The sequence below is a fragment of the Sorex araneus genome, chromosome 5, assembly GCF_027595985.1.
Source record: "Sorex araneus isolate mSorAra2 chromosome 5, mSorAra2.pri, whole genome shotgun sequence".
NCBI lineage: Eukaryota > Metazoa > Chordata > Mammalia > Eulipotyphla > Soricidae > Sorex > Sorex araneus.
The window spans coordinates 131853466-131879423 of record NC_073306.1 but is presented as its reverse complement, the minus strand read 5'-3'; the positions used below and the strand labels follow the sequence as shown (position 1 = coordinate 131879423).

Sequence of the window (25958 nt, the reverse complement as noted above, 5' to 3'; positions counted from 1 at the left end):
TTATATATTGGTCTGAAATTTGTGAATACATATTGGGGGCCAGGGTGATAGTGCAATGGGTAGGGCACTGGCCTTGCACGTTGCCAACCTGGGTTCAGTGATCACTGGAGCCTTCCAGGAGTGATTCCTGAGCACCCCAAAACAAACAAATTTTAAAAGTGTAAATATATATAATAATAATATTATAGGCATTTTTATGATCTCTGCATACTAATTTGTTTTTTCGCCTCCTAAGATGAAAATTCAGATAATAGTTGTGGTGGTAGGTTCTGCTAGCTTTCTCTGCTGAAAGGATGTCTGTCCTCTTCCTCCCTTAACCCCCCTACCGCCTCCCCCTGCAAAAAAAAAAAAAATACCAGAAAAGGTTGTTTTAAAAACACTGATAAGGTGGGCTGGAGCGATAGCACAGCTGGTAGGGCATTTGCCTTGCACATGGCCCAGCATCCCATATGGTCCCCTGAGCACCACCAGAGGTAATTCCTGAGTGAAGAGCCAGGAGTAACCCCTGTGCATGTGACTCAAAAATAAAAACAAACAAACAAACAAAAAACCACTGATAAGGTAATAGCAAGATATTCCAGGCATTGAGGTGCTTCTTGCTTTGCTTGCAGTCTGCCTGTCCCTCCTGTACCACAGATGGTTTCATTGCCAGGAAGGACCCCCAAGCAGGCAGGACTGGCCCCTGGTCACTGCCAGGTGTGGTCCCAAAACCAATTTAAAAACCCAAAGTAATGTCAGTCATGTTAAATTAATACAGTAAAATGAGAGGTTTCTCCCTGATAGTCTAGGGTTTATCTAGGGCGATAATCTAGGGTTTAAGTGCGTGTAAACGTGCCCTGGCTTGGACCCCCACACTGCATGGTCCCTGAGCACTTGCCTAGAAGCCCTCAAGCACCAGGCATGCCCCTCTCGATGTACCGAACTGCATCGAGTTAACAGTTGCCAAGACCCCAAATTTGGATGGTATCTTTCTGCCAAAGGGGCGAGGGGGTGCGGGGCCACATGCGGGTCAGCTTGTACCCACAGGGCAAGTGCTTCAGCAGCCTAATGGTGTCTTCAGGCTTCCTGGTACCCCAGAATTGCTGCTGTGCCTCTGACCAGACCCCAACAACTCAGGACCAAAATTCCTGAGAGATTAAACAGTCAGAAGTTAGGTATGTGGGAGCCATGCCCACAAGCCACCGCTGGCTCAGCTATGCAAGCTCATTTATGGGCCTTACTTCAGAGACCCATAAATAAATCTTGAAAGAGATCAAAAGTGGCAGTTCATCTTGAACCCACGCAAGGCTGAACAGCCTTGGTAGTGGGGGCGGGTCAGCCTGGTGCTCACCCAAGCAGAACCCCCCACAGTCGCTTGCTTCCACAATCCAAAATCACTTCCATCCGTCTTGGGACAGACTTTACCGAGATATAATCTGCTGAAAACTCGGGTATGCGGGTTTTGTGACTGAAATCTCCGGGCTTTCTGGGGTTTTGGATGGGCTACCTCCCCCCCTCCTCCCTGTACTTCCAGAAGCCTTGGCAGTCACATCCACATGCCATAAGCTGCCACCCAGTTAAAAAACTGCTCCAGCCTTACTTTCCCAGTAGAAATAATGAACGACCTAAACAAACATGATCACCTCTTGGTACCTATATTGCACGGAAAGAGAGGAAGAGGAAGAGTGTCTGCCTTAGAGGCAGGATGGGGTGGGGGTGGGGGATGGCTGGAGGGAAATGGGGGACATTGGTAGTGAGGAAGGTGCACTGGTGGAGAGATGCTGTTGGGACATTGTATGACTGAAACCCAATCATGAACAGCTTTGTAATGTCTCACCGGAATTTCGATACAAGTTTTTTAAAATTTTTTATTGGGGAGGAGAGAAGGGAAGAAATTGATCACACACACACACACACACACACACACACACACACACACACAAACAAGAATGTACTTGTTTATATTCCTGCCAAGAATGAATTAGTGTTTCTGTTTCCTTATAGTCTTCCTAATATTTATGTTATTGATCCCTCTAATTGTTTTGCTTTAGGGCCACACCCAGCAGTGCTCAGGGCTTCCTCCTGGTTCTTTGCTCAGGGGCCACTCCTGGCCATGCTCAGGGACTATGGGTGTTGCTAGGAATTCAACCCGGGTTGGTACCATGCAAGGCAAATTCCTTACCTGCTATACTATTTCTCCAGCCTGATCTCCTAGTTTCTACTGATAAGAGAGGTTTGAATTTTTGGTCATGGGACTGGAGGGGTAGTACAGAGGGCAGGGCTCGTGCCATACACACGGTTGACTGAGGTTCAGTTCCCAGTACCCCATGTGGTCTCCTGTTGAGCCCTGATGTGATCAAGAGTAAGCCCTGATGCCCCAGAGGGGAGTGGGTGAGAGTCTTCCCGGCCCCAAGGGACCCAGCTGAAAACCTCCAGAACCCAGCCGCCGCCCTGTTCAAGGCCACACCCCACACGCTCGGGCTGACCTCACCTATGAGTGAACGTATTCCCGACCACTCAGCCTAATGTGGCCACGTGACACACCCTATCCATACTCTAAGAATAAAGCACCATATTTGTGATGGAGTTCAAATAGTAGGCACCATAGAGGGGGGAAAAATACATATATACACACATGTTTATATATATTTATTTACAGATGTATATACGAAAATTCACAAGGCTCAACCTTTAATGACATGTTAGTGATCTCTTATACAAGGTCCTAATGGCCCCTATCAAAATAGAACAACCTTCACACTTTTTCCTCTGTGGATACCTTTTTGTAGCATTTTCAGCAGTTTTTCATAACAATACAAAGTATATTATTTCAGGTCTCCTTTGGGACAGGGAATGGGGTTTGGATGGAAACATCCCAAATGTGGTAGTGGGAAGGTATAATGGCGATGAGATTGGTGTTTGAATATTAAATGTAATCAAATATTGTGAACTACCTTATAAAATAAAACAATTTAAAAAAAAAAAGAGTAAGCCCTGATCTACCACTGGTTGTAGCCCCAAACCAAAAATATTTGGTATATTATTAATTTTAATTTTATGTTTAATAAGGAATAGTTCCAAAACAAAATTTAAAAGATTCTTCGGTTTTGGACCATACCATGGTGCCTGGGGGCTTCTCCTGACGTTGAGCTGGTAATCAAACCCAGCCTCCAGCGTATAAAACACGTGCCCTGGTCCCTTGAGATTAGGTCCTGGGGCCATAGAGATGGTACAGCATGGCAGGCTCTTGCCTTGCACGTGACTGAACTGAGTTCGATCCTCAGCATCCCATATGGTCCTCCATGCTGTGCCAAGAGTTATCCCTGAGCACTGCCAGACGTAGCCCAGAAACAAAAATCAAAATAAAGGTGCAGGGGCGGGGTGGGGGGAGGTCTGGGGCTCGGGGATAAAGTGCGTGCCTTGACCTTGCACGTGTGTCACCAGCAAGAAACTGGGGAAACAGGAAGAGAGGAGGCTGGAGGGCGGAGATAGCACAGCAGATAGTACACGAGCCTTACTGGGCTCATCTTAGGTCAGTCCCTGGCTTGTCTCCCCAAGCACTGCCCAGAGTGAACCCTGAGCACAGCTGGGGGAGGCCCCGAGGCCCAAGAAGAGAGGGAAGGTGAGAAAAAGAGCAAGTGAATAAATTATTATGAGCAACTTTATAAAAAAAAAAAATATATATATATATATATATATATATATATATATATATATATATATATATTTGCTTTTTGGGTCACACCTGGCGATGCACAGGGGTTACTCCTGGCTCTGCACTCAGGAATTACTCCTGGCGGTGCTCAGGGGACCATATGGGATGCTGGGAATCGAACCCGGGTCGGCCGCGTGCAAGGCAAACCCGCTGTGCTATTGCTCCAGCCCCTATAAAAATATATTTAAAAAAAAAGTAAGTGATCATACTTATTTATCCATAGTGACTTCTCTGGGAAGTTTCACGGGAAGCTGGTAAGAGGAGCCAGGTGACTGGGAAGCACGATTATCCTAAAGTAAACAAGCTAAGGACAGTCTGGGCCGGGGAGCTGGCAGAGGGCTGGGGGTGCATGATTTGGATGTGTGGCAGTCCAGTTTGGCCACAGGCTCCCTATCTGCCAGTTTAGCCCTGGGGACCCTGAGCATCACTGTGTGGCCTTGGCAGTGCTCAGTACCACAGGGCCCAGGCATCAGACGTGTCCTCACTGACCAAGCACTGCTGAGAGTGGCCCTGGGGCCCTGAGCATTGCTTGGGAAACTCAAGGATTTTCTTTTTTGTTTGTTTGTGTTTTGCTTTTTGGGTCACACCCGGCAATGCTAAGGGGTTACTCCTGGCTCTGCACTCAGGAATTATCCCTGGCGGTGCTCTATTACCCCTATGGGATGCTGGGAATCAAACCGGGGTCAGCCACATGCAAGGCAGACGCCCTCCCTGCTGTGCTATCACTTCAGCCTCAAGGATTTTCTTTCTTTCTTTCTTTCTTTCTTTCTTTCTTTCTTTCTTTCTTTCTTTCTTTCTTTCTTTCTTTCTTTCTTTCTTTCTTTCTTTCTTTCTTTCTTTCTTTCTTTCTTTCTTTCTTTCTCTCTCTCTCTCTTTTTGGGTCACACCCAGCGATGCCCAGGGGTTACTCCTGGATCTGCACTCAGGAATCACTCCTGGCAGTGATCAGGGACCCTATGGGATGCTGGGAATGGAACCTGGGTCGGCCACGTGCAAGGCAGACGCCCTCCCTGCTGTGCGCTCTAGCCCCCTCCCCCCAAGGATTTTCTTTGGTGATGACTTGCTATAAGTGATAACCCCCTTTAAAAGAATCTCCGAGGGGCTGGAGCGATAGCACAGCGGGTAGGGCGTTTGCCTTGCACGCGGTCAACCCGGGCTCAATTCCCAGCATCCCATAGGGTCCCCTGAACACCGCCAGGAGTGATTCCTGAGTGCAGAGCCAGGAGTAACCCCTGTGCATCGCCACGTGTGACCCAAAAAGAAAAAAATAAAAATCTCCAAGTGGGGGCCAGAACGATAGTGCATTGCGGGTAGGGCTTTGCCTTGTATGGGGTTGACCCAGGTTCAATCCCCAGCATCTCATATGGTCCCCCAAGCACCGCCAAGGAGTGATTCCTGAGTGCAGAGCTAGGAGTAGACCTCTGAGCACCACAGAGTATGGCCCAAAATTTGTAAAAAGAAAGAAGAAAAGTCTCCTAGTTGTTAACTGGACTGGAGCGATAACACAGCGGTAGGGCTTTCGCCTTTTACGAGGCCAACCCGTGTTCTATTCCTCCGCCCCTCTCGGAGAGCCTGGCAAGATACCCAAAGTATCCCACCTGCACGGCAGAGCCTGGCAAGCTCCCTGTGGCGTATTCGATATGCCAAAAACAGTAACAGCAAGTCTCACAATGGAGACGTTACTGGTGCCCGCTCGAGCAAATCGATGAACAGCTGGACAGTGCTACAGTGCGACGGTTTGTTAACTGTTAACTCTCCTTTTTGTCTTCTAGGCAAGACTTATGTGGGTCTCAAAATTGTTCAGGCCCTTCTAACCAATGAACCTGTTTGGCAAATTAGCCGCCAGAAGTTCCCCATCTTGGTCGTGTGCTATACTAATCATGCTTTGGACCAGTTTTTAGAAGGTAATGTCTGTGGGCAGAACGTTCTCTCTCAAGACATGGTTGAATCAGCAGCAGCTTCACTGGCTTCTATTGTTCCCTGGTTCCTACCCTGCTCCGCCAGGCTGCGTGTGTTCCGTTCTGTCTTGATTCTGGGCGTCATCCTCCTACGTCTTTGCTCGCTCTACTTCATCAGCGCTGCTTATCTTCAGTTCTTTCCAGCTCGCCAGACTTCCTCATCCCATGCTGTCCCCCTGCCTAGAATCTGCTTTTTCTCTCCTCTCTGCTTGTCTCCTAACCCGTCCATTCTCTCTGCTCGTTCACCTCCCTTCAGGCCAACTCTCCTGATTACCTTCACACAGTGACAATTCTTTTAGAATTTTTTTTCAGATGTTTAGCACGTATAGAATAATTCATTTCTGTCTCTAACCTGTCTTGTGTACATTCTAAGGGTCTGTCAAGTTTCTTTCTATCTTCATGACACATTATTGGCGTTCAAAAAATAATTAATTGCATTAATGAATGAGTATGTCTGTTTTTTGCTTAAAATGTTATTTTCCATTCCTCTTTTCATTTACATAAATCTTCCTTATTCTTGGAGTCTCGTTTTAAGCATTATATTTTCAACACTAGATCTCTTCCCCTCCCTAGAAGGCATGCCCCCCATTACTTAAGAGGATCTTGTATTTAATATTACCTACTACACTTGATGACCATTCTGATAAATTGCTTAATATGCATCTTATCTTCAGACTGAGACAGGAGAACAGCTTAGGGACTGCTTTCTCGTCCTTACCTGCCTTATATCTGGCAAGTAATAAGCAGTCAGTAAATATCTGAAAAGTGAATAGTAAAGAACTAATGCTTATTTTGTATCAGACCCTACCACGGGACTGTAAAAGATGCCCCTTCTCTTCCCTAGATGTAGCTCTTTACGGAAAGTACTAATGCCTCTAAGTCATAAACGGTGTTCCAAGCTCAAGTGAAGTAACGATGCAGTTTCCGTAGCTGAGTGATAGAGCCAAGAGTTGGGGCCTCCAGTGGTCTGATTCAGAAGCTCGTGTTCTTCCCTCCCCCGCCTGACTTGCTCTTGTTGGTCGTCAGCGCTAAGGGATTTCAGGGGTTGAGCGGCCCCCCCACCACCCGTAAGACACTAGCGTCCTCGGCAGGCCGGGTGGTGTCTGTCACATGTTAGTGGTGCAGTTACTTGTCAGCACCAGTCGGTTCCTTGCGGGACCAACTGAGGCCACATCCCCCACACGTGCCGCTCTCCGCGGAGAGGCTCCGCCACGGCTCCTGCCAACTCTGCCATGCCCCGCTTTGCTTCACAGGCATCTACAAGTGTCTAAAGACCAGCGTCACGCGGGTCGGTGGAAGGAGCCACAGACTCCGCCACGCTCCACTTTGCTTCACAGGCATCTGCAGGTGTCAGAAGACCAGCATCGTCCGGGTGGGCGGCAGGAGCAACAGCGAGGTCCTGAAGCAGTTCACGCTGCGGGAGCTGAGGAACAAGCGGGAGTTCCGGCGCAACCTCCCCATGCACCTGCGCAGGGCCTACATGAGTGTAAGCCGGGAGCACCAGCCTGCCCCTGCCGGCCCCTCTGCCACCACAGTCCGGGGAGGAGGGAGGGACAGAGACAGGGACACCCCGGGGACAGCGGCAGCCCGCTGGGAAGCAGTGTCCCCCCCCCCCCCCCAAAGGCCCCAGGAACCGAGCGGCCTCTGGCATCCCGGGCCTGGCCTGGTTTTCTGTTGTATTCTTTGTTCCCTTTGCTGATGGGTGGCCTGGGAGTCTTTGTGTCCTTTGGGTTTGGGTTCCGGGGCCACAGCCTCAAGGCTTGCTCCTGGGGGTGCTAAGAGAGACGAGGCTGCCTGCAGATCGGACCCGGGGCTCCTATGTGGGAAGCATGCTCCCGCCCCGCCTTTGCTTTGGTTGCTCGAGTTTTATTTTTGGTGTTTTAAGTCCCAGCCAGCGGTGCTCAGGGCGCCACGCGGCTCGGGGATCCACCCGAGGGTTCCGCGTTCAGGGCTGCGCCCATAGGTTTGAAGGTGTCGGTGTTGGGCTTTGGAGCAGTGGCTCCTTCTGGCCAGCTTGTTAGGGGCCCTCCCCCGCGCTTGTCTCTGGCACGGCTGCATGTTCTCTGGGGGGACCTGAGATGAGCGGGGGGTGAGGCCTGTCCTGTGCTGTTTTGGGCAGATCATGACGGAGATGAAGGAATCCGAGCAGGAGCTGCATGAAGGGGCCCAGACGCTGGAGTGTACCATGCGCGGGGTGCTACGAGAACAGCACCTCGAGAAGTACATCTCGCCGCAGCACTGGAACAGCCTCATCAGCGGACCCGTCCAGGTAGCGGTCATCCCGGGGGCAGCGTGGCTCCTGCCTGGGCCCTGGGAGAGCCCTGCAGCGGAAGCAGTGGTGCATTCACTTTGGGGGGGTTTCCTCACGAGAGACGGCCGGGTGTTTTGGCCAGAACAAGACTTGGGAGTGAGTGTCCTGGTTCAGATCCTAGTTTTCCCCTGGGAAAGTTGCTAACTCCCCGGTGCCCGTCTCCTCTTACGAAATGGGATAATAATAGTTGTTAGGACCGAGGAGGTGGCGCCGGGGGCTGGAATGTGTGCTGCTTCTGTGGCAGCCCCACGCCCAGTTCTCAGCGCTGCGGGCTTCGCTCACCGCCACCAGGTGTGCCCTGCCCCCACCCCAAGAAGAAGACTAGGTTGAACAAAGTGAAATTGCCAGTATTGGAGACATTCTCTTGCAGAAATGACAGTTCTTGCAAATGAATTTAGGGTTGTAATTTGGTTAGACAAGTGTATCTTTGTGAGCTGCGCTTTCAGTGTTGTTTTGTTTGGGAGACTGCCCAGTGATGCGAGTGGACGTCTCTGGTCACGTGTGCTCCAGTGACCCCACCAGGCTCCCGCGTGAAGAGTTCTCTAGCTCGCGCCGCCACCTGCGGCCCCAGCAGCTGTTTGTGAAATTCTTGGTGGAATGCCCAAGTGCCTGCTGCGTGAAACTTCATCACGGCAGCACAGCACAGGCAGGAAGCTTGGGGGTTCACGGGTGCAGGTCACGGAGACGGGGTGACGTGGGCCAGTGCGCTCCCTGGTCCCTCAGGAGTCAGGTGTAATGGCCAGAGTGTTGCTTACCTGCGGAAGCTGCTGGAAAAGTTGGCATGATCTTTATAAGGCAAATGCCTAGGAGACCAGGGAAGTGAGAGCTCTGTTCTTAGTAGGCGGTTAGGGGCCAGCATGGTAGGACTGCAGGGAGGACACTTGCCGTGCATGTGGCTGACCTGGGCACGATTCCCAACATCCCATATGGTATCCCATATGACTCCCAGCAGGAGTGATCCCTGAACACAGCCAGGAGTAAGTCCTGAGCACATCCAGGAGTAGCCCCAAAACAAAAATAAAGCAGGCCGTTAGATGTTAGGCTCGGGAAGCCTTCAGCCACCTGGAAAGGGTCTGCCGGCAAACCACGTCTAGCCGCTTGTGCCATTCAGGAGTGGGTGTTTGTTTCTCCCATGGCCCCTGGTTTTATCATGAGAGGCAGGAAGCTTGCTTTTTTGGGGGGGTTGGGTTTCTCCTTTTGTTTTTAAAAATAATAATAACTGCGGGCGCTTGCTGTTCCTGGTTGTCAGGGAAGTCTCGTGACTGTGACTCTCCCCCGCAGGATGGTGACTGGGTCTGCTACCAGGGCTGGAAGCACTCTCCTTCCATGATGCTGGAGTGGCTGGGCCTGGGAGTCAGCACGTTCACCCAGAGCGTTGCTCCCGGAGGGCCTGAGAACACAGGTAAGACGTGTGTGCCTGCATGGCCACAAGGAAGGGAGAGGACGGTCAGGACCGGAGGAACGGAGCTCAGGGCCAGTGCCCAGGACACTGACACGATCAGTCAGATAAAGAGCGACAGGAAAACAGATCAGGAGACCCTTAGTAGGCACGTCACGGGATAGGAGTTCTACTGATTGTAGAGCATGCTGCAAACACATGTTGGAACTGGAGGAATAGCCAGACAGTGAGAACGATTGTACCAGGCAAGATTTGCTCTATGACCTCCACTGATGAGAAGATGGAGTCACATGTGCAGGGTATGAAAAAATCATAGTGTGAGACTTCTACCTGAAGACAGCAGAAACAAGGGCCAGGAGGACTGGGCCATAGTTGGAAGCTTGCCACAAGTGGGGGTGTGTGGGAGGGGGGCAGTTAGGATAGAGGGTTGGAGATGACCCCTCTGGCCTGGAGCTGGTGCTGGAAGGAGAGGAGGTGTTGTACGTGCTGACCGTCCAGTCCCTGTATTGCTGGCCGTAACGCCTGAAAGGAGGGGGGGGAGTGTCTGCCACAGAGGCAGGCTGTGCGGGAGGGGGTCTGCAGGAGGGAATCGGGACACCGGTGGTGTGTTCCCCCCGCGCCCATGTGGTCCTCTGAGCCCCTTCAGAAGTTATCCCTGAGTGCAGAGCCGGCAGTGAACCCTGAGCACTGCTGGTTGTGCTCAAACAACAATTAAAATAACAAAAGAAGGGGCTGGAGCGATAGCACAGCGGATAGGGCGTTTGCCTTGCATGTGGCCAATCCGGGTTCGAATCCCAGCATCCCGTATGGTCCCCTGAGCACCACTGGAGTAATTCCTGAGTGCAGAGCCAGGAGTAACCGCTGTGCATCGCCGGGTGTGACCCAAAAAGAAAAAAATAAACAAAAAACATGCTGAACAGAAAAGGCAAATTTTAGGAAAATTTGAACATTGTGATTCCATCTTGTAGACCTCAAAATATTAAGTCTACACTTGACATTGTGTTCAAGATTTACATAGCGGTAAAGTTTTGTTTTAGGGGGTTGGTGACACACTTGTCAGTGCCTCTGCCCATGGCCTCCAGGGCTGCAGCCACAGGTGCTCCGGCCTCCCAGGCCGTCTCCCTCGGCTTCATGTCGAGACCACATCCACAGTGCTGGTGAATGTCCAGGGGACCGTGTGGTTCCCAGGGTCCAGCTCGGGCTTCCCGCATGGAGAGCGCGAATCTCCTTGGCCGGCCTTACTTGCTTTGGAAGGAAATGAGTAATAAAAAGTTCAGGTCGGAAGAGGTCCACAAAAGTCTTCAGAGAAACTGGGGGCCGAGCGATAGTACCGTGGGTAGGGCATTTGCCTTGCGTGTGGCTGATAACACTTTCAATCCCTTCCACCCCGTCGTGTCCCCTGACCACCACGAGGAGTGACCCCGGAGCACAGAGCCAGGAATAAGCCCTGAGCACAGCTGGGTGTGGCCCAAAAACAAAAAAGAGATTAGTGGTTTTCTGCTTCTTTAAGAATGTATGTATGTGTTTTTTATTATTATGTAGGTTTTGGTGTTTATTTGGGGTCCACACCCAGCAGCGCTTACTGCTGACTCTGTCCCGAGCTCACTCCTGATGGGCTGGGGGACCATATTGGTGCCGGGGACAGAATCTGGGTCAGTCCCGTGCAAAGCAGGTGCCCTGCCCACTGTGCTCTCTCTGGCCCATTATTATCCTTTAAGTCACACATTTACATACCTCCCTCTGTGTATTTGTTACAAGTAGAAGCTCCTTAGAAGTCGTGTATTAATATGATGAAAATGTTTCAGCTGCATCTGGCAGTATGCCAGGGCTGCTCCCAGCTCACTGCTCTGAGACCTCTTGCAGTGCTCAGGGGACCAAACCTGAACCTCCCTGATATAAACCAGATTGCACTGGCCTCATAGACTTTTCCGGTTTCGGGACTGGAGTGATAGCACAGTGGGTAGGGTGTGTGTGTGCCTTGCACGAGGCGTACGGGGGTTTGATTCCCAGCATCCCATATGGTTCCCTGAGCACTGCCAGCAGTAATTCCTGAGTGTATGAGCCAGGAGTAATCCCTGTGCATTGCCCGGTGTGACCCAAAAAGAGAAAAAAAAAAAAAAGTGTCAGGAAACCTAAGTTTCCCTCCCCTACTCTCATTCCTCCTCGTTTTCCTCCTGAAGTAAGAGTGAACCGGTAGAGAGCGCCTCCATATGTCTAAGCTCGCACAGCTACTGTCCCCTCCGCCATCCTCAGGCTTCGCGTCCCCATCGCTGTCCTGCTTGCTCTCTCTCAGCCCAGGCAGAAGGGGAGGAGGAGGAGGAAGAAGGGGAAGAGGAGGGCTCGCTGATCGAGATCGCAGAGGAGGCTGACCTGATCCAAGCAGACCGGGTGATCGAGGAGGAGGAGGAGGTGCGGCCCCGGCGGCGGAAGAAGGAAGAGAACGGGGCCGTGCAAGAGCTGGCGAAACTGCTGCTGGCCATGCGGCTGGACAACTACGGCCCGGGAGCAGCCGCCGGGCAGGAGCAGGCCGCAGGAGAGTGGGAGGTGAGCTCGCTGCCCTGTCCTCCTGCAGAGCCCCCAGAACTGGAAGTGAGGGTCTGGCTCTCGGCGCCCGTGAGTGGTAGATTCCCCCTAGCCTGAACAGAGAGTGTCTGTTCTCGCTGGAACTGCCGCCCATTGTTCCGTGTCAGCACGGTCCTGTTCTCCTCGGGCTTCACTGTATTTGCCCATTTTATTGGCTAGTCTTGGTGCGGGATGGAGGATCTAATGCCATGAGTATTAAGAGTTGGGCCCCCCCACCCAAAAAAAAAGAGTTGGCTCCTCCGGCTGGAGTGATAGCACAGTGGGTAGGGTGTTTGCCTTGCATGACCTGGGTTCGATTTCCAGCATCCCATATGGTCCCCTGAGCACCGCCAGGGGTGATTCCTTAGTGCATGAGCCAAGAGTGACCCCTGTGCATCGCCGGGTGTGACCCAAAAAGCAAAAAAAAAAAAGAGAGAGTTGGCCTCTCAGAGGGATCCTGGCATGAGATGCCCTCACAGAGAAAAGAGCAAAGGCGGCCCCTGGGTTTTTAAGGGACCCCACTCTTAGGAGTCAGAGCAGACACACGGGCCCGGCCCCCGGACTTGCTTGGGTGCTGCCCTCTCACAAGCCTGGGGAAGCTTCCTGACTGGAGGGAGCAGGCGGGAAGCCCAGGACGAAGCACAGCTATACGGCCCGTGGGAGACGCAGCCTCAGTCACGGTCTGATTGGCTGTTTAGAGCCGGACCAGAGTGTGCCGGGTCTGTGTCTGGACTCTGTCCTCAGGGTAGCCCGTGCGCTTCTCCGACAGTCGCAGCCTGGCTGCTCGGAGTCCCAACATCTGGGGCCAGAGCCAGAGCTCCGCAGAGTACTTGCCTTGCATGCAGCTGACCCGGGATCGATCCCAGGCACCCCATCCCTGAGCCCCGCCAGGATTGAACCTTGAGCACGGCCAAAAAAAGGCAAAACAAGAATTTTAACATCTTATGTTTTTTTTTTTGTTTTGTTTTGTTTTGTTTTGTTTTTTGGGTCACACCGGTGGTGCACAGGAGTCACTCCTGGCTCTGCACTCAGGAATTACCTCTGGCGGTGCTCAGGGGACCACATGGGATGCTGGGAATCGAACCTGGGTCAGTCGAGAGCAAGGCAGATGCCTTACCTGCTGTGCTACCGCTGCAGCCCAAGAATTTTAACATCTTCTGAACCCCACTATTAAGATCTTTCAAGGGCCGCTTGGACTGGAAAAGGCACCGGTGTGCTGGCTTTGACCCTGAGCAGAATGAAACGGGTAGATTCGTGACCCCAGCGTGGGCCTCCCCTGCTCTGGCTTCAGGAGGACTTGCCTCCAGCTTGACAATATGTGACATTCGTCCGTCTCGTGTCCTTCTAAAGGCTGTGAGCCCAGACGGGTGGGGGCAGAGCAGGAGAGCCCTCTCTGAACAGTCCTTTGGCTTGAAAGTTCTTCCCCCTCGCTCACCTTGAGATCGTAGGAGCAGCCCCGGTACGGCGAGAGGCCCGGCTCTGCCACTTGAATGACCTGTTTTTGGAGCCAGAGAGGCTGCCCAGGCACTCAGGGGTAACTAGCCTCGGCGCTGTTCTAGGTGCTTACCGTGCGCTTCCTCCGTTAGTCCAGCCTCCTCTGGAGGCCGTACTCCGTTGGTTTGGGCACTTGTGGGGGTGAGCCACATGTCAGAGCTAGGGACTGCTGTGGCCTCACAGTGTGGGGGCCCACGCCCGGGGGTCAGGGGATGGGCCTCTCCCCCCACCTGTTTGCACTCTCTCCCTGGCCTGTCATTTCCATCCTTCAAAGGGGATGCCGAGGCACATAGAGATTCAGTAACTTTTGGGGGGCTTTGAGTGGAGGCAGGCGAGTTCCCGACCCCTTACTCAGTCACTGTGTGTGGAGCATCCCTTGGGAGAGTTTGAGATGCTCCTGGGTTGGTTTGTGTACTGGTTTATTTTCTTCTCGGTGGGAGGGACAGGTTGGGCTGCTCCTAGCAGTGCTCAGGGGTCTCTCCTTGCAGTGTTTGGGGTACCGTGGTGGTGGGGATCGGACTGGGGTCAGCGGCGTACTGCATCTCTGGTTTATTAGACCTGGCAACCCCTGTTTCGTGCTGTGGGCCCTGCCATGGGCTTGTGGGCGTACGGGCTGTTGAGAGGGTGGCCCTAGCTAGTGTCGCTGTCCACAGATGCAGCGCAGCCAGAAGAAGAAGATGAAGAGCAAAGTCAAGGTTGAGCTTCGCAAGCTGAACACCATGACCGAGGCAGAGGCCAATGAGATCCAGGATGTCTGGCAGCTGGACCTGAATTCCCGGTGGCAGCTTTACAGGTACCGTGTCTTGCCCCCACCCCACCCTGACCAGCCCCTCCACCTCCCCAGGGGTCCCTCTTTGTGTTAGCACATAGCCCACCCTCCAGGCCTCCGGCAGCGCTCAGTGACCCATTGCGCCCCTGCTGGTGCTGGAGATACAGTTGTGGGATGGAATAGACGCTTGGTGTGTGGTCACAGAGCTTCGAGTCTCTCCAGGGAGATTACAGAAATTTAAAAGTTCCCATGAGGGGCTGGAGCAGTGGGGAGGGTGTTTGCCTTGAACGAGACCGACCTGGGTTCGATTCCCAGCATCCCATAGGGTTCCTCAAGCACCACCGGGAGTAATTCCTGAGTGCAGAGCCAGGAGTTACCCCTGAGCATCGCCAGGTGTGGCCCCCCTCCCCCCCAAAAAAAAGTTCCCATGAGGCATCACCACTGAGAAGAGCAAAGTGCTAATGGTCGGTATTGAAGGGGCCCGAGCCGGCTGCAGAAGTGGGAGAGGAGGTTGGGGCTGCAGCTCCGCGGAGGTGGGGTGGGAAGGCAAATGCGGTTGTAGGAGGGACTCGCTGTTGGGGAATTGAGAACCAGCAGCCAGCTTCGTCGTCAGAGAGAAAAAGCGACAGCAGAGACGTGGGCGGGGCCAGTGGGCAGCGTGGGTTTGATATGAGGTGTACTGCGGCCATTGGAACGCTGTGTGACTCCACGGTTAACTGCACAAGTATTGTGGACGGTTGGGGGAGGGAAGGAAGGTAGCAGGGAGAATTGATGAAAACTTTTTTTTTTTTTCTTTTTGGGTCACATCTGGCTATGCTCAGGGGTTACTCCTGGCTCATGCACTCAGGAATTACTCCTGGCGGTGCTCAGGGGACCATATAGGATGCTGGGAATCGAACCCGGGTTGGCTGTGTGCATGGCAAATGCCCTCCCCGCTGTGCTATCGCTCCAGCCCCATTGATGAAAACTCTTGTTGAGCGTTTGGAAGTCCCCGATTCTCTCCCAGTCGACCCGTCTCTATCCCAACTCTGCATCTCACTGACCTCCTTTTTTGCTGGACGTTTGGGACTGTCGGGACACTTGGGCGTTTTGGATACCTTGGTCTCTTTTGGTTTGATTTGGATTTAGTTTTGCGGCCACACACGACAGTGCTCTGGGGTTACTCCTGACAGTTCCCAGGGAACCACATGGGTTGCTGGGAAATGGACCCGGGTTGGCTGCATGCAAGGCAGACGCCCTCCCTGCTGTACTGTCATTCCGGCCCTGGTCTCCTGTGCCCTCCGCCTCCCCCCACCGGCCTATAAGTTCCTTTAGGTCCTGGGCCCACTTGGTACCTGCAGCGTACTGGAGGGCTCCTCCGCCTCTGGCAGCGCCCGACTCCTCTCCGTGCTGCCTTCCGTTCTTCTAGGCTGTGGCTCCAGATGTACCAGGCTGACACGCGCCGGAAGATCCTCAACTACGAGCGCCAGTACCACACCGCGGCCGAGAGAATGGCCGAGCTGAGGCTGCAGGAAGACCTGCACATCCTAAAGGATGCCCAAGTCGTGGGAATGACAACCACAGGTGAGGGAGCTGTGCTGCCTGGCGCCTGCGGCCATAGGAGGCCTGAAGTACACTGGAGGCAAATACGCTGCAGAGCTGCTGACAGCTGGTTGTGTGTAGGGAACTGTTGGTGAACGTCACCCCTTTTATTTTTGGGGGGTCACACCCAGCGATGCTCAGGGGTTACTCCTGGCTTTGCACTCAGGAATTACTCCTGGCAGTGCTTGGGGGACCATATGGGATGCCGGGGATCGAACTTGGGTCGGCCGCGTACAAGGCGTTTGCACCCGCTGTGCTATCGCTCCGGCCCCGAACGTCACCCCTTTCATGCCTGCTGTGTTTGGAACCCCAGCAACAACCCACCCAACAGTGCTCATCCTCAGTGGGCACCGCCACAGCCCGGGTGGCTACGGATTAGTGCTGCAGTGGCTCTGGGGCATCCACCCATGGGCGCTTCTTCCTTTGCTTACTCAAGGTGCCGCCAAGTACCGCCAGATCCTGCAGAAGGTGGAGCCTCGCATCGTCATCGTGGAAGAGGCTGCGGAAGTGCTGGAGGCCCACACCATCGCCACGCTGAGCAAGGCCTGCCAGCACCTCATTCTCATCGGGGACCACCAGCAGGTAGGACGGACTCCCCCGGCGGGCGGGAAACCCTGATCTTGGCTTTGCTGTCCTTCAGCGTGGTGGTCGGGGCTTCGAGGTTTCTCTTTCCCTCGCCTCCCAGTTTCAAGGTCAGGTGCTCTTGGGGTGTTCTGCAGACGAGGCATCGCCGTGTCACCTCCCCGCCACTTCGCTAGTCACTGTGGCCGTTTATTTCAAAAGCATGACTATCTGGGTGGTTTGGGTGGGGACGGAGCGCAGGGGAGTGTTCCGCACAGTGCTCAGGGCCGTGGGGACACTCCCCCAGGCCCTCAGACAGCCAGGCCAGCCCGAGGATGCGCACACACTCGAGGCCACGGTGCCGGTGCCGTGTGCCTCCGGGACCTCAGCCGGTGGTCCTCGGGGCCAGGTGGGACCAATTTTTTTTTTTTAAATAATTTATTTATTTTTAAGGGGCCGGAGCGATAGCACAGCGGGTAGGGCGTTTGCCTTTCACGCGGCCGACCTGGGTTCGATCCCCAGCATCCCATATGGTCCTCCAAGCACCGCCAGGAGTAATTCCTGAGTGCAAAGCCAGGAGTAACCCCTGAGCATAGCTGGGTGTGACCCAAAAAGCAAAAAAAAAAAAAAAAAATTATTTATTTTTAATTAGAGAATCACCGTGAGGGTACAGTTACAGATTTATACACTTTTGTGCTTATACTTCCCTCATACAAAGTTCGGGAACCCATCCCTTCACCAGTGCCCATTCTCCACCACCCGTAAACCCAGCGTCCCTCCCACCCTCCCCAATCCCATCTCCCCCCCAACCCACCCTGCCACTGTGGCAGGGCATTCCCTTCTGTTCTCTCTCTCTAATTAGCTGTTGTGGTTTGCAATAAAGGTGTTGAGTGGCCGCTGTGCTCAGTCTCTCGCCCTCATTCAGCCCACCACTCCCTTCCCCCACATGGCCTTCGACTACAATGTAGTTGGTGATCGCTTCTCTGAGTTGCCCTTTCCCCGGAACGTGAGGCCAGCCTCGAAGCCATGGGGTCAACCTCCTGGTACTTATTTCTACAGTTCTTGGGTATTAGTCTCCCACTCTGATATTCTATATACCATAGATGAGTGCAGTCTTTCTATGTCTGTCTCTCTCTTTCTGACTCATTTCACTCAGCATGAAACTTTTCATGCCCATCCACTTAACTACAAAATTCTTGACTTCCTTTTTTCTAACAGCTGCATAGTATTCCATTGTATAGATGTACCAAAGTTTCCTCAATCAGTCATCCGTTTTGGGGCATTCGGGTTTTTTCCAGATTCTGGCTATTGTAAACAGTGCTGCGATGAAAATACATGTGCAGATGTTGTTTCGATTGTACTTTTTTGCCTCTCTGGGATATATTCCCAGCAGTGGTATTGCTGGGTCAAATGGGAATTCAATATCTAATTTTTTGAGAATCGTCCAAATTGTTTTCCAGAAGGGCTGAACCAGTCGGCATTCCCCAGGTGGGACCAATTTTGAATTCACGTCCTAGCCCCTGCTCCGCTGTCTCCTGGCCTCTGAGTTACCTCCCTGGCCCTTGCATGCAGCAGCCTTTTTTGTCACTCTTTTAACCAGTTTTCATAAAAAAGCTAACGTGATTTTTGTTGTTTTTAATTAGGTGCTGGAGGGGCCAGAAAACCCAGCAGTTGGGGTGCTGACCTTGCACCTGGCTTCATCCCGCCACTCAGGTGGCCCCTGAGTGCCAGCCACAGTGATCTCTGGTTTCCCATTACTTTTTTTTTTCTTTTTGGGTCACACCCAGCGATGCACAGGGGTCACTCCTGGCTCTGCACTCAGAAATTACTCCTGGCGGTGCTCAGAGGACCATATGGGATGCTGGGAATCGAACCCGGGTCAGCTGCGTGCAAGGCAAACGCCCTGCCTGCTGTCCATCGCTCCAGCCCCTTCCCATTACACTTAATATCAAAATCAAAACTTTTTTTTTTTTCTCTTTTTTTGGGGCCCCTGCCCCAACACTTTTAAATCGGGGTCTTCCCAGTAGCACTTGGGGGTGTGGGAATCATCCTGGAATGATTAATCTACGTGTTTGAGTCTCTGTGCTTGAGGCTGAGACCTAGCGATCCCGGGGGCTACCAGCGCCTCTGCAGACAGTGCTCTGGGAACATGCAGTGCTGGGGGTCACAGCCGGGGCCCCTGCTTGCAAGGCTCTCCAGAACCGGGAGCCACCTTCCTGACCCGTCACTGGCCTTTTGAAGGATCCTCAGTTTTATCAGCTCATCCCTTGCAGTTTAGGAGGACTTAGCTCGGAACCCCCACTCCTGGGCGCACACCCCTTTAGAAGGACTTAGCTCGGAGCCTCCTCTTGTCAGCACAACCTACTTGTGGCTTTCCTGTCCTGTCACTCTTACCACGTCAGACGTGACGAGCTGGCACGCAGACCTTGTGCCGCCCTGGGTGGGAGGCTGGGGGAGGGGGGTGCCTTAGCGCGCCCCAGCCAGCAGTGCTCAGCCATGTGCCTTCTCAGCTGCGCCCGAGTGCCAACGTGTATGACCTGGCTAAGAACTTCAACCTCGAGGTGTCCCTCTTCGAACGGCTGGTGAAAGCCAACATTCCCTTTGTCCGTCTGAATTACCAGGTGAGGAGCACGGCCTCTCTCCTTGTCAGATGTGTGGGAGAGGGGGTTGCCGGGAAGTGGGGTCTCCTAACACAAACCTGGTTTCCTGAGGAAATTGTTGTCGGACTCCCTTACACCGTGGCCTGTGCTGGGTTGGTGTTGATTGAAGGCCCTTTTCTGTCCGTGTATCCAGTGACTGTGTTTTGTTTCAGCACCGCATGTGCCCCGAGATTGCTCGGCTCTTGACCCCCCACATTTACCAGGACCTGGAGAATCACCCCTCAGTCCTGAAGTACGAGAAGATTAAGGTCAGTCTGCCCGACCCAGTCTTCCTCAGGCTGGCAGTGACCTGGGAGACCTTTTCCTCAAGGCTTTTGGGGGAGGGAGGGGGCCGGGGGGCGGGTAGGTGGGAAACAGCACGGGTGTTAAGGTCACACCAGCAGCGTTTGGGGGCTAGCCTGGCTCTGCCTGGGAGTCATTCCTTGTGGCCCTTGGGACCAAGCCCGGATTGCCCACGAAGCAAGGCACCAGCCCCTAGCCCCCTAGAAGGAGCTTTTTTCCCCCTGTGGTTTGGTAACAGGGTGATAAAAGTATTAGATTTCTGTATTTCTTTATTATTTATGATACTGATGCAGTTTTCCCTACCACCCATGTAAGTGTCTATGATCTTCCAACACTGTCCCTGTGTCACCTCTAATCTAGTCTTTATTCCCGCCTCTTCTTCCCCACCCCTGAATCAACCTTTTAAAAAAATGTTTACCGAGAGGAGGACTAGTAGTGTAATTGAGAATACAGGCCTGGGGTTTCGAATCCCGAGTCATCTGGTCATAGCTCTGTGACGTGTAGTAAGTTCCTGCCCAGCGCTGAGCGTCGGGGCCTTCTGTCTAGTGTGAATGGGAGTCGCTGCCTTACTGATGTGATTGGCTTGACAGCCAGGCGTGTAAAGTGGCCCAGTGGAGCTGCTGTGAAGCTAATGTCATCAGAGCTGACCTTAGTTCTCTGAACTAGAACATACTTGGAATATGAGTGCGTGACTATTATATTAATATCAAATATTATGAAAGCTAAAATACATGAAACTGTCTATTCCATTATTTGCTGTGGCTTCAGAACAGAGCACATAGTAACCAATTTCAGAAATGAAAGATTGGGTACAAAGTGTATGAAGTTGCCCTGGTCTCTGGAAAAGGTTCACGCGAATAGTGCATGTGAAGACAGAAAGGAGAAACCGTCTCGGAGGGCATTTGCCTAGCATGCCTAAGCCCTGGGTTCAACTCCTGACAAAACACACACACACACACACAACATACTTGAGCCCGCCCTCCCACACCCCACAGACTCATGCATCACACAAAGTTTTGTATCCTCTCCCCAGCACTACTACAGGGAAGCCAAGCAATGCCAGGTGCGACCCTAAATTAAAACAAACCTGTATGCCTATATGTGTGTGTGTGTGTGTGTATGTGAGAGAGAGAGAGAGAGAGTGTGTTGGGGGGTGCTCGAGAGAGCGTGCTCGTTTACCATGTGACTTCTTTTCCTTCCCAGGGCGTCTCTTCCAATCTTTTCTTTGTGGAGCATAACTTTCCCGAACAGGAAATCCAGGAAGGCAAAAGCCACCAGAACCAGCACGAGGCTCGCTTTGTCGTGGAGCTGTGCAAGTACTTCCTGTGCCAGGAATACCTCCCCTCCCAGATCACCATCCTCACCACCTACACCGGGCAGCTCTTCTGCCTGCGCAAGCTCATGCCCGCGAAGACCTTTGCCGGCGTCAAGGTACACGTAGTGGACAAATACCAGGGGGAAGAGAATGACATCATTCTCCTGTCGCTGGTGCGGAGTAACCAGGAGGGCAAGGTGGGTTTTCTTCAGATCCCCAACCGCATCTGCGTGGCCTTGTCCCGGGCCAAGAAGGGCATGTACTGCATCGGGAACATGCAGATGCTGGCCAGGGTGCCCTTGTGGAGCAGGATCATCCACACCCTCCGCGAGAGCGCCCAGATCGGCCCCAGCCTCAGGCTGTGCTGCCAGAACCACCCCGAGACCCACACCTCTGTGTCCAAGGCGTCCGACTTCCAGAAAGTGCCCGAAGGCGGCTGTAGCCTGCCCTGTGAGTTCCGACTGAGCTGTGGGCATGTCTGCACGCGGGCCTGCCACCCCTACGACTCCTTACACAAGGAGTTCCAGTGCATGAAGCCATGCCAGAAAATCATTTGCCCAGATGGGCACCGGTGTCCCCGTGTTTGCTTCCAGGAGTGTCAGCCTTGCCAGGTCAAAGTACCCAAAGTCATTTCTCGGTGCGGCCATGAACAGATGGTGCCGTGTTCCATGCCCGAGTCGAAGTTCTGCTGCCAGGAGCCTTGCCCCAAAGTCCTCAAATGCGGGCACGACTGCAGTCACCTTTGTGGCGAGGAGTGCGTGCGTCTGTGCTCGGTCAAGGTCTCCGTGAAGCTCAAGTGCGGGCACAGCCAGCAGGTGAAGTGTGGCAACGTGGAGGACCTCATGTACGACCTGCCTGTGGAGTGCACCACCAAGTGTGACACGGTCTTGGCCTGCGGGCACCCTTGTCCCGGCACCTGCCACAGTTGCTTCGAAGGGCGCTTCCATCAGCGCTGCCAGCAACCCTGCAAGCGCCTGCTCATCTGCTCCCACAAGTGCCAGGAGCCCTGCATCGGGGAGTGCCCGCCCTGCCAGCGCACCTGTCAGAACCGCTGCATCCACAGCCAGTGCAAGAAGAAGTGCGGGGAGCTGTGCAGCCCCTGCGTGGAGCCCTGCGTCTGGCGCTGCCAGCACTACGAGTGCACCAAGCTCTGCTCGGAGCCCTGCAACCGGCCCCCGTGCTACGTGCCTTGTACCCAGATGCTGGCCTGTGGCCACCCCTGCATCGGGCTGTGCGGAGAGCCGTGCCCCAGCAAGTGCCGGGTGTGCCACCGGGAGGAGGTCACCCAGATCTTCTTTGGCTCTGAGGACGAGCCGGACGCCCGCTTTGTGCAGCTGGAGGACTGTAACCACATCTTTGAGGTGCAGTCGCTGGACCGCTACATGATCGAGCAGGAGGACGATGAAGTGGCCATCAAGTTAAAGGTCTGTCCTGTCTGCCAGGTGCCCATCCGCAAAAACCTGAGGTACGGGACCAGCATCAAGAAGCGCCTGGAAGAGATTGAGATTGTCAAGAAGAAGATCCAGGGCTCAGCCGGAGACATCGGCGACCGCCAGGAGCAGCTGAAGGGCATGCTGGAGAAGAAGAGCCTCCTCTACCAGCTGCGCCAGGACGACTTCGAGATGTTGGAGGAGAAGCTGGCTCAGAAGAACCTGTCCGTGAGGGACCTGGGCCTCGTGGAGAACTACATCCGCTTCTACGACCACCTGGCTAGCTTGAGGGACTCTCTGAAAAAGTTCCATGTGGTGGAAAAGTGGGGAGTGGAGATGCGCCTGGATCAGGTTCACGAGTGGATTGCCAGGAAGCGGCTGAGCTTCAGCAGCCAGGAGCTGGACGACCTGCAGTGCGAGCTGCAGAGACTCACGTACCTGGTGAACCTCCTGACGCGCTGCAAGATGGCCGAGGGCAAGATGAGAGGCAGCACGTTCGAGGAGGTGCTCAGCGTGCGGCGCATCCTGGAGAAAACCTGTAAGTTCACCCAGGAGGACGAGCAGCTCGTGCAGAAGAAGATGGACGCGCTGAAAGCCTCCCTGCCCTGCTCTGGCCTGGGCATCTCCGACGAAGAGCGGGTGCAGATCGTCAAAGCCATGGGCTTCCCGCAGGGCCACTGGTTCAAGTGCCCCAACGGCCACATCTACGTGATTAGCGAGTGTGGGGGCGCCACGCAGAGGGGCAAGTGCCCCGAGTGTAACGAGGTGATTGGCGGCGTGAATCACACACTCGAGAGCAGCAACCAGCTCGCTTCGGAGATGGACGGAGCCCGGCACCCCGCATGGTCCGACACGGCCAACAACCTGATGAACTTCGAAGAGCTCCAGAGGATGCTCTAGGAGGCGGCGCCCGCGGCCCTCCGCCCCGGCCACCCCGGCCACCCCGGCCACCCCGGTCGGCGCAGGCGGCTGCCTGGAGAAACGGAAGATGGCTTTTTTCTATTGTCTTTTAATCGTAGCACCTATTTAAGGATCCACTTCTAGGGCTTGCCCACGTTTCTAGGTTTACCCCTGCGCTAGAATAAGCACTTTACCTCCAGAACTGAGAGCAGAATTAACATTTCTCCTCTTTCTCTCTCTTGCAAGTTAGTGGACAGACTCCCTGGAGCATATCTGAGCTCCGCCTAGGGCTCTCCAGTGGTATTTCTGGGTCTGACTCGATCTCTTCCTGCAGCACGAAGGGCCAGAGTATGAGTTCGGTTATTAGGCTCATGCTAACTCCCAGGCCGTCCATAACTTGCAGACTAACTTCTAATGACAGAGACCCAGAATTACGAACTGTTTATCCTTCCATGGAGCACAAGAATCCTGCCTGCCTTCCTCCTCGGCGGCAGTGACGCAGCAGACCCTTGACTGACACTGGCCCAGTCACATCTTCACCGGGGGCTGGAGGGCTGAACACAAGTCTGCAGCCGGGGCCCTGTGCAGTCGGCCCGGGGAAGCAGGAGCGGGCCCTGTGCCCTTCCCGTGACCACTTTGGGGTGGTGATCTCTGTGCCTGCAGTAGCAGTGCTGGTTCCCAGGGGACCCCAGTGGAACGGAACTGACATCTGTCACCAGTAGCACCTCTCCAAGTCTCGACACCCGCCGCTGCAGGGTTAGCATGAGAGCAGCTTCTGCAGGCCCCGCCCCACGCCAGCAGCCAGCCCCGCAGGCCTGCTGTCTGCCTACACATTCTCGGTCCAGTGTTCCCTAGGACAGACACTTAGGCATCTCAGGTCTTTCTAATGTTGGCAAGAAAAACGCCCCTTTCCTATGTATGCATTTCCTTTTTTGTCTTTACTATGCACTTTAGCCTCTGAAGCCAATTAATAAAAACAATGATTGAGAAAACGTGGTGGTCGATGATTGTGCTCAACTGTCCGCAGCAGCTAAGCAGCTTCGAGTCTGAAGACACAAGAGGAGACACTGCCCACGAGAGGCCCTTTGTGCTCTGGGTCTTTGGACCGCCTCCCCCCGGCGTCATTATTGCTGGTGTTTTGGTGACAAAAGGCACATCAAGTTCTAGTGCTCACAACACGTGGCCAGTGTTCATTAAGGGGCTGGACTCTAGCTGTGGTGCTCTCCGGGGGTCCTCCTTCCAGCTCTGCTGTTCGCGCCATCCTTCAGCTGTGCTCACACCTCGCATTGGAGTAGCCAGAAGCAGCTCTTGGTGTCAGGGACGGGCATGACAGCAGCACGACCAGGACCATGCCCAGTGTCTGTGGTGGCCCTGGGCATGGAAACCACGATCTTAGGGCTATGAAGCAATTGTTCCAAGCCACCGAACTGCCCTCTGGGCCCCCTAGCCAACCACTGTTACTCATGACCAAGAACTGAGGAGGGTGGTGCCGGATCACTCCTGGCATTGCTGAGGGTTGAACCGGGGTTGACCAGATGCAAGGCCTGGACATGAACCTCCGTACTCTATAGTTCACAAAGAAAAATAATTGGCAGGGCGGGGGGTGGATGTAGCCCACACCTGACTGTGCCCAGGGCTTCTGTCTGGTTTTGATCTGTTATCGCTCCTGGCAAGCTCAGGGGAACAGAAGGCTGCCAGGGATCAAACCCAGGCTGGCTATGTGCAAGGCAAGCACCTTACCCACTGTACTATCACTCTGGCCCCTATATTTTAAATTATCTTTTTAAACCTCTAGTTGAAGTCTCACCAGAGGCAAAAGGGTTTTTTTCTTTGTTTTGTTTTCATTTAACGTTTTTTATTGAATCACTGTCAAAAGCATTGCAGAGCTGTTTATGACTGGGTTTCAGTCATAGAATGTTCCAACACCCATTCCTCCACCAGTGTAATTTCCCAGCAGCAGTGTCCCGTTTCCCTCCCAGCCTGCCCCCATGGCAGGTCTCTCTCTCCCCCTCCCTCCTCTGCTCTCTCATACTGGACATTATGGTTTACTCCGTTCTCCAGCGTGGCTATTTCCAACTACTGATATACTAAACCCTCCTCTATCTTTACTACCCTCCACCCCTCACAAACCTGTGGTAATTTCCAACCACTGACCATCCTCCGGGCCTGTTTTCCCCGGCCTTGGATAATAATCTCATACTATTTTTTTTTCAATATCCCACAAATGAATGCATTCTGTATCTGTCCCTCTCCTTCTGACTCATTTCACTCAGCATGATGCTGTCCATGTACATCCATTTATTGGCAAAGTTCATGGCTTTATTTTTCCTAACAGCTGCATAGTATTCCACTGTGTAGATGTTCTAGTTTCTTTATCCATTCGTCTGTTCTTGGACACTCGGGTGTTTTCCAGATTCTGGCTATTGTGAATAGTGCTGCAATGAACATAGAAGTGCAGATGGTGTTTCTTCTCTGTGTTTTTGGACCCCTGGGGTACATTCCCAGAAGTGTTATTGCTGGGTCCAATGGAGCTCAATTTCTAGTTTTTTGAGTAATGTCCATATTATTTTCCAAAGAGGCTGGACTAGTCAGCATTCCCACCAGCAATGAATGAGCCCCTTTGTCCCCACATCCACGCCAGCACTGCTTGTTCTTGTTCATTTGGATGTGTGCTAGTCTTTGTGGTGTGAGATGGTATCCCCTTTTGATTTGCATCTCCCTGATGAGTAGTGACAGAGGCAGTGTTCAACAGCGTCCGGGCCTTGCCAGAGTAATGTCCACAGCTGTCAGAGTATCTAGCTATGCAGTTTTTTTTCTTTTTTGGGGGGAGGGCGGTAAAGACCTACCTTGGAGATCTTCTAAGTACAAATAGTGACTCACCTGTACTCTAGCAGTTATGCCATCCGTCATTTACTGAATTTGAGACTCTTGGAAATTACTAAGTACAGTAGCTTCAGACACATTCTTGAATGTTCAGGGTATATGCTGCTCAATTAAGTCCCTCACCCTTGGTTTTTTGGGCCAACTCAGCGGCAGTCAAGG

The 25958-nt window shown here is 53.2% G+C and overlaps 1 protein-coding gene across 2 annotated transcripts in view; it reads left to right on the top strand.

Annotated features, from left to right (window-relative positions):
- ZNFX1 (zinc finger NFX1-type containing 1) overlaps positions 1 to 23908 on the top strand; it is a 33549-nt gene extending 9641 nt beyond the window's left edge. The window contains exons 4-14 of one of the 2 annotated variants that reach the window (XM_055139505.1): positions 5467 to 5598; positions 6990 to 7138; positions 7772 to 7921; positions 9245 to 9365; positions 11656 to 11906; positions 14072 to 14211; positions 15596 to 15750; positions 16205 to 16350; positions 18840 to 18950; positions 19142 to 19237; positions 20475 to 23908. In XM_055139505.1, the coding sequence (XP_054995480.1) occupies positions 5467 to 5598; positions 6990 to 7138; positions 7772 to 7921; positions 9245 to 9365; positions 11656 to 11906; positions 14072 to 14211; positions 15596 to 15750; positions 16205 to 16350; positions 18840 to 18950; positions 19142 to 19237; positions 20475 to 22916 (3893 nt within the window). In that variant the 3' untranslated portion in view covers positions 22917 to 23908. Of the gene's footprint in view, positions 1 to 5466; positions 5599 to 6905; positions 7139 to 7771; positions 7922 to 9244; positions 9366 to 11655; positions 11907 to 14071; positions 14212 to 15595; positions 15751 to 16204; positions 16351 to 18839; positions 18951 to 19141; positions 19238 to 20474 lie in introns of both variants that reach the window. The other variant, XM_055139504.1, reaches the window with a different exon arrangement.
- Positions 23909 to 25958: the final 2050 nt, after the last annotated feature.